At 38.3% G+C, this 8,548-nt stretch overlaps 1 protein-coding gene across 1 annotated transcript; it reads left to right on the top strand.

The window, feature by feature from the left end:
- The first annotated feature begins 3,055 nt into the window (after window positions 1-3,055).
- Window positions 3,056-4,132, top strand: LOC104595511 (Tetratricopeptide repeat (TPR)-like superfamily protein). Its single transcript, XM_010256263.3, has one exon. It carries the CDS (start codon window positions 3,244-3,246, stop codon window positions 3,886-3,888), a length of 645 nt encoding a protein of 214 aa, XP_010254565.1. The 5' UTR covers window positions 3,056-3,243; the 3' UTR covers window positions 3,889-4,132.
- The last annotated feature ends 4,416 nt before the right edge of the window (window positions 4,133-8,548 follow it).

Below are 8,548 nucleotides of genomic sequence, written 5' to 3'. Positions count from 1 at the left end.
TCCTAAATTTTCTTGGAAAAATCTATGATAATGGAAAGACATAGTATCAGAATCAGAAGAGCTTTGACCAATCAAAGCATCCCCGTGAATTTTGTTTGAAACCACCTGATTGATCATTGATCATATCTTTTATGATGCCAGTTGATTGGCTGTGGGTTTTTTTGGTAATATTTCAAACTTAATCCTATTCAAGCAAATCATAGAGATGAAAATACAACACAAGCATATAAAAGAACATCGTCCACTGTTGGTCCCACCTATCTGGCATTTTTGGGTTTTCTTTGTTGTTATTACAAAGTATCTGCCCTCAAACTTGAACCCTTGTCCTCGTGCTTATGAGCAAAAGTATCTACATATATGGGGTGAAAATTTGTGAACTTATTTTATTCGAGTTCTTGAGAGTGTCTTAAACACAGACGTGCACTATCTATAATATATAGATAAAAAAAAGTACAAGTGCCATTCAAAGGCATCACTGATGAGATCTTCACATTGCCCCATTTTAAACCAAGGATTAAAATATGGGTACTTCTGATAGTGGGTATATGCACAATTGCACATCGATATGATCAATACCCTTCAGTTTTACTCTTTTTTTTTTCAATGTTATAAGCATTAGAGGGTACTATCCATTAATTTTTTAAAGTTTTAAATATTTTAAAATATCTTTGTTTCGATGTATCTCTTTGCATCTAGATGCATTGATAGGGATATGATACGTTTGATATGATACTAGGCATATCATAGACTTAACAATTGTTATCTAGTTGTCTTGACATTATTGTAATTTTACCTAATTAAACACTATCCTTCTGATATAATTATATTATAGTTGTACACTATACTTCGATAATATTTTAATCGTTGTTTTAAATTAGTGTTATTTCAGCTTGAAAGAGAAAAATGCATTTCATTTCTTAATTTTGAATAAAGTAGAAATTGTTGAGTTTCTACTTTTTCTTTCTTTCTTATCCTTGGTGTAAGTGGGAATTGATCCCAAGTTTACGCTACAATTAATAGGAGACCTTACTAATTAGCCAGTTGGCAACTTACATTATTGGGTTTTTATTTGGTACTTAATAAATTGTGATTCAAACATTGACGTTGATAACCCTTCTTTTCATTAAAAACTGCTGCTTTGCAAAACACTCCCTATGCAGTTCTTTTGCTGCAATACCTACCATCATGAGATTTTCGGGAAGTTGAAATGCAACTTTGCAAGCACTCTCTTCCTTTTAATTTTTTTCTCCTTTCCTGCTGCAATGTCTTGTAGGGGTATTCGATCTAGGGCTATCGATGGGTTGGGTCTTAAGGGAGACAGGGTAGAATTGGAATTGACCTAACAAGGAATATCAAGGTCCTGGAACCGATTCATACCCTATAGGGTTTGTAATTTTAGACCTAAAATCAAACAGATTGATTTTTAGGACAATCAGATTTGACCTGATAGACTCATTTACAATAAACCTGCTGGAAATATTATACAGATCCTACAACCAAATCCAGTCCAATCTGTTTGGGTCCATCGTGTCAAAAAACCGACCCATTGATTGACACCCTAATTCGACTGCGGAGGATGGAGGTTGAGACTTTTGGGGGAACTTGTGTACCCAAAATAGGTTTTTATTTGGTACTTAATAAATTGTGATTCAAACATTGACGTTGATAACCCTTCTTTTCATTAAAAACTGCTGCTTTGCAAAACACTCCCTATGCAGTTCTTTTGCTGCAATACCTACCATCATGAGATTTTCGGGAAGTTGAAATGCAACTTTGCAAGCACTCTCTTCCTTTTAATTTTTTTCTCCTTTCCTGCTGCAATGTCTTGTAGGGGTATTCGATCTAGGGCTATCGATGGGTTGGGTCTTAAGGGAGACAGGGTAGAATTGGAATTGACCTAACAAGGAATATCAAGGTCCTGGAACCGATTCATACCCTATAGGGTTTGTAATTTTAGACCTAAAATCAAACAGATTGATTTTTAGGACAATCAGATTTGACCTGATAGACTCATTTACAATAAACCTGCTGGAAATATTATACAGATCCTACAACCAAATCCAGTCCAATCTGTTTGGGTCCATCGTGTCAAAAAACCGACCCATTGATTGACACCCTAATTCGACTGCGGAGGATGGAGGTTGAGACTTTTGGGGGAACTTGTGTACCCAAAATAGGTTTTTATTTGGTACTTAATAAATTGTGATTCAAACATTGACGTTGATAACCCTTCTTTTCATTAAAAACTGCTGCTTTGCAAAACACTCCCTATGCAGTTCTTTTGCTGCAATACCTACCATCATGAGATTTTCGGGAAGTTGAAATGCAACTTTGCAAGCACTCTCTTCCTTTTAATTTTTTTCTCCTTTCCTGCTGCAATGTCTTGTAGGGGTATTCGATCTAGGGCTATCGATGGGTTGGGTCTTAAGGGAGACAGGGTAGAATTGGAATTGACCTAACAAGGAATATCAAGGTCCTGGAACCGATTCATACCCTATAGGGTTTGTAATTTTAGACCTAAAATCAAACAGATTGATTTTTAGGACAATCAGATTTGACCTGATAGACTCATTTACAATAAACCTGCTGGAAATATTATACAGATCCTACAACCAAATCCAGTCCAATCTGTTTGGGTCCATCGTGTCAAAAAACCGACCCATTGATTGACACCCTAATTCGACTGCGGAGGATGGAGGTTGAGACTTTTGGGGGAACTTGTGTACCCAAAATAGGTTGTTAACAAATTAGCAGGGCCCAGAATGAGGGATTAAATTTGGATTATAGAATAGGTACAGTCCCTTAGCAGGAGATGCTAAATCAACGGTCAGAAAGCATGACATGACAAAATGATTTTTGACTTTGACTTCGACATATTGCCTTCGCCTCCGACTCTGACTCGGAATTAGAGGGTCAAAAGCGTGTAGCATGGGCAGGACTGGAGCACAACATTGTCTAACTGACGGTTGGATTGGAATCCACTTCACTCTACCTGACCCAACCACCTTGACCTACCTAGGAATGGATTTCCATAAATTTGAAGTTACACTCAAGTCGCGCCGGTCGGATTGGAATCCACTTGGCTCTCAGGATTTAACCTTGTATTGGCATCATAACTTCCTCTGGTACCAATCCAACGGGTCACATGTTTAGCTGAAGCAAAGGAACACCAAACTCCGAGTCTTTTTACGTCTTTCTCCCTTTGAGTTTCAGGCTTTCAGCCACTCTGAGAGAGAGAGAGAGATGGAATGGGCGACGGACATTCTGATTCAGGTCGTCTTTCTGCTGCTGACGCTGGGGATGTACCTCGTGATGCAGAACTTCCCCAAACAAGCCCTAGCAAAATTCAGGCTAAGGGGACGAGCCAACGTCCAAGCAAAGCGCCACTTCGTGCACGGGGCTCAGCTCTTGGCCCGTGCTCGAACCGCGCGCAGTCGAAGCAGCTGCATCTCCCTCGCCAAAGAAGCCACCGACGAGGCTGATAAGGCCCTCTCCCTCGACCCCAAAGATGCGGCCGCTCACATTCTCAAAGCCCTAGCCCTCGATCTCCAGGGCCACAAGACATCTGCCCTCAAATCCCTCGACGCTGCGCTCTCTCCGCCCGCCGTCAAGTCCCTTACCGATCGCGAGCGAGGGGATGCGCTCTTCAAGCGCGCCGAGCTGCAGGTCGAATTGAATCGCCGGCGCCGGGTCGACTCGGCGGTTTCAGATCTCGTGGAATCGGTGAATCTGAGCCCTGAGAATTCCAAGGCGTTTTGCCTTCTGGGGCAGTGCTACGAGCACAAGGAGATGAGGGAGGAGGCCAGGAAGGCTTACGAGGACGCGATTCGGGTCGATCCCAATTCTGCCGCGGCTCGCGAGGGTTTGGACCGTCTGGCGTCTCAGTGAGTGAATGTGGATTGTGAAGAACAAGATGCTCGGATCAATTTTTAGTTGGAGGTATCTATTTTAAATTTCACAACTGCCGATTGTGTTTGGTGGTATCCATTCTTCCGGGGCTTCGCACTCCATGATCACTCTTGTACCTCATATATGTATTATTTTGTTTCAGTTTCTGGTGAAACAAGTATCTATCTTGGAAATGTAGCCTGTAACTTTCTTTCTGGAAAATCATAGAAAACTGGTTTGACTAGATGAAGCCTTTTGATTTGCTGGAGAAGATAGATTGCAATCTCCTCAGGGACTGAGAAATTTCATTCTCTCCCTCACCTGTATTTCGCCTATAACTACAAATTTTCCATTTTCTTGTTAACTTACCTATTAATCCCTGATGAAGGCAGATTTCCAGGTCGCGCGGCTAAACTTTTTATTTTTCAAGTATTCTATGGATTTTGATTAAAACATTTAATTTATAAATTACAAGTAAGTTGTAATTTTGGATGAAGAATTGAAGATTAGGGGAAAAGTAAAATTGTTATAAAAAGAAATAACCTTTGAAGGTGAAAAGTAAAATTGATATAGAAATACAAATATGAAGAGTACAAATACATACAAAATAATACAAAATACAAGGTTTTGCACTCTATATATTTGTGTATTCCTTCTAAAAGGAGCATTAGGCTGCGTTTGGCAACAGTGCAAATAGAGTGTACAGAGTGCGTTTTGGTCCATATATATATATATGTGCAAAATTGGATTGGTTTTGTTGTGACAAATTACTTTTTTATCAAACAATTTTTAGCTGTAATAAAACATGGCCTTATTTTTATCCATTTTAATCTATTTTAGAATTTCATTTTGGGTAAGAATGAAAAATGAATCAAACATGACCTTACTTTCCTATCAAACAATTTTTAGTTGTAATGGATGCAAACAGAACCCCAATGAAGTAATGTACCTTTTTAAACAAAGGGAAAATTCCTTATCAGTACTATGAACTTTTTAGGGGTTATTTCAAGTCAATCTCTGAACTTTAAAATGTGTTTATGCAGTACCCGAATTTTTAGAATCTATTTAAAAGGTTCCTACTGTTAACAGTTTGTCAATTATCTGTATCACGTGATGACATGTACCACTTAAAACTTTTGAAAATATCAAAACTACCCTTCAAATACAATACTATTCATTGTCTTCTACCTTGAAATAAGACATCATTCATTACAAAAACAGATAAAATGCAAAGAAACAATTGATATTCTGAATAGTTAAACAAATTCACATTATTGAAAAACAATGAGAAATCACCAGAAATATGAAAGGAAATGGGGGGATGCTGCTGCTATGAAACCACAAAAAAGAATTCATCATTTCCAATCTTTAAAATCAAATCCTTGAACTTACGTTAGATTCTCCCTATCAACGGATGACGATTAGTTCATTATTGTTGTGAGAACTTGCAACTAAGGTGGCGTTTGATAACACTTTTCAGACCTCTGAAGTCTGAAAATGTTGCTTTTCAGATGTTAGAGGTGTTTGGAAGTGTATTTAAATTTGGGACTGAAAATAATTTTTAGATATGAAATAATAAGACATGGGTCAGGCGTTGAACGCGTTCAGATGCGTTTCAAACATGGTCGAAAGTCTGAAATACCCTTGAATTCTCGCTTCTCTCCTTTCTTCTTTTTCTCTCTCCGTTGCAACTGAATAGTCTAATTTAGGGGTAAAATAGTAAAAATAGTGAATTTCAGATGTTGAAGGTTTGATCCAATACAAACAACCTTCTTTATTCAGAGGCTCTAAAAAGTCAAAAGACAAAAATGCCTCTTTTCAAATTTCAAACCCTTTTAGTATCTTTTCAACTTTTCAGATTTTAGATTAATCAAACGCCATCTAAACCGGCACTAGCCTCAATTGTTCAAAACAAAGAGACTACACCTATAAACCCAATTTTGCTCCAGATATGCCCTTCTCCTCCCAAGCCCAGATTAACATAAAAAACCCAATCTTTTTGTTCTATCTATTATGAGCAGAAAACGATAAAATATTAAAACTCACTCTTCGGGTGATCAAAAGGAAGCCGTCGTCACTGTAGATGAAGTTCCCCGATGTCTATAGTGTTGTGGGTTTTGCAAGTGAACAAAGATTTGGCGATTCTATGTTGTCATAACCGATATTGATTGGGAAGACGCAGGTTCAAACATTGTCTAGTATCAATTCAATCCTCATTGATGGCATTGAATGAGTCTGTCCACCTTGTAATTTTTTTTTCTCTTTTTTTTTTTATCAATTCTTTGATGCTAACTTAAATACAGGGGCTTTTGTCTGGTCCGGTTCTTTTTGATTTAAGGACTGAATGAAGGCCAAGGTGCCAGGCCCATGATGCTAGCATTGGCCTTCTTGCATACGTTGTATCACAATTCTATGTCAAGAGTCAAGACCCAATTGGATCACAATTCTATCTCAGATAAGTTAAAGTTCTGACGAGGATGTAGTCATGTAGACTCCAATAATTTCAATTGAGCTATAATGCCTATGGAGTGTAAACTTTGGCTCTTCTCTGTGAATCCACCTAAAGTCTGTAATCCCTTGTTAGGAAAATTACTGAGCATCCTTGTGACAGTAGAACAGGGATGAGCGATGGTGTGAGTGGTGGAAAAAAAGGAGACAGTGAGGAGGGAAATCCCGGGGGAGAGGGAAGAAGAGAAGGGGAGAACATGAGAACCGAGTGAGAAATGAGAGAGGGGAGAGAGGAAACCACCACCGCTGCCATTGTCATCCATCCATAGATTCATTGTCGGTAATCGGTAATCTATCACTCCATAAGTTCAGGTAGTTTTGACATGTAAGTTCAGATAGATCAGGTAGTTTTGATTCACTCGAATCGGAAGGAGTTTTGCTTAAATTGGTTTATGTGAAAGTGGAAGATAAAGAAAATTAGATGGCACCTGATGGATAATTTTGACATTTCCAAAATTAATTGGCGGACTGTTAGCGGTAGGAACCTATTAGGCACATTCTGAAAGTTCAGGTACTACATAGACACATTTTGAAGTTCGGGGACCGACTTGAGACAACCCCTAAGGCTACGTTTGAAAACGATGCAAATAAGTGTGAATGCAAATATGTAGAGTGTAATGGATGCAAACATGAATTCCAATAAAGCATATGCTTTTTTTTTCAATCAAAAGCTCACTTGAATGCAAATTTACTTTTTTTTTTATTGATGTACTTTTACATCTTATTATCAATGTAAATTTGCATTGGTCTGTCATTTGTCAATGCATAAATGTAATGTTGCCACAGGCAAAAGTGAACTAGAGTGCAAATTTACCTTGAACCGGAATTTACACTCCATTTGTATCATTTCCATACGCAGCCTAAAGTTCAGGGTACTGATCAAGAAGCCTATTTTGAATGAAAATTTACTTCTTTTTTTTATGCAAAATTACATCTCATTTTCAGTGTAAACATGCCTTGAAAATTGTGTTTTCTGTTATTATCAATGCATAAATGCGTTCCTGCCTAACACTAGTAAAACTGAACCAGCATTTACATTCTATTCACACTGCTTCCAAATGCAGCCTTATAGGCTCAGTTTGAAAAGAGTATGAATACAAATATGTACATTATAAATACATTAAAAAAATAAGATAAAATACAAGATTTGCACTCTACATATTTGTATTTGTATTCCTTCCAAACTTAGCATTAGTAATAATCTATTGGCTGGTTATTACTAAAGGTAAATTTGTTATGGTTAGAACTTGCTTCCAGTGAGAGTGGCAGGGAGCTGGGCTCTGAGGTAAACCCGGCTTCAGTCTAGAAAGATGGCAGCCTCGGATAGGACAGAGGTAAATTGTAATGCAATGCCAGTTTTGACCGTGCCTCCTGCTGGGCTAGTGTTGCTTGTATGCTGCGCAATTCCAAAGGGGAGAGATCAAACGGATTTTGCGGTGAAAGAGTTCACTGCCAACAGCCAAACTATTCTGAGCGATACAGAAGCCAGAGAAATCCTCTTGGGGGTGCCTAAAACTGTTGAAAGCTGCTCAAGACAGAGTCCTTTTGGAGTAGGACTCGACTCAGGCCATCCAAAGTACTATTGCCTCTAGATCTCAACTTCTTAAGCCGAGTTCTCTCCACTGCACAACACTTAGTCTGGCATTTGTAGCTTTTCAGGGCGTCGCTCCACAGTTCAGTTTCCAGTTTTATAGGTGAAATGCCAACAACCTTACTTGGGAATTATTTCATGGCAAAGTTGCAACCAACCATTACTCCTTGTGGTTTGGCTCATTTATGATGGTTTGTACAACTTTGTACCAGCCTTAATGCTTGGGCATTCTATGGAGGTATGCCAAGTGACCAACTCAGCTACTGGGTCATTTGGGTTTCTCTCAGTAAAGATTATTATATACACCTTGAAGAGCCCAGATACTTTGGGCTTGGGCCCAAAAAAAATGGTACATTTTAGCAGGTTTCTTGGAAATTGAATCATTAATGTAATTGCACTGAACATGCATTCATCCCTATCCAACATGATCCAACTCAATCCCATTTAAATAATATTATATGTAATTCAATCTGTATTGCATCTATTAATAAAATTGATTTAAATGTATGCAAGGGATTGGTTTAAGTTTCATACACATTCGGATTCTTCTCCACAAAAGTT

Source organism: Nelumbo nucifera, chromosome 5 (genome assembly GCF_055504915.1).
Source record: "Nelumbo nucifera cultivar China Antique chromosome 5, China Antique-T2T, whole genome shotgun sequence".
In the NCBI taxonomy this organism is placed as follows: Eukaryota; Viridiplantae; Streptophyta; class Magnoliopsida; order Proteales; family Nelumbonaceae; genus Nelumbo; species Nelumbo nucifera.
This window is presented reverse-complemented; position numbering and strand designations above follow the sequence as displayed.

Bases quoted from the DNA above. Each gene is read 5' to 3' on its own strand.
- LOC104595511 (XM_010256263.3), top strand. From the start codon at position 3,244: ATGGAATGGGCGACGGACATTCTGATTCAGGTCGTCTTTCTGCTGCTG.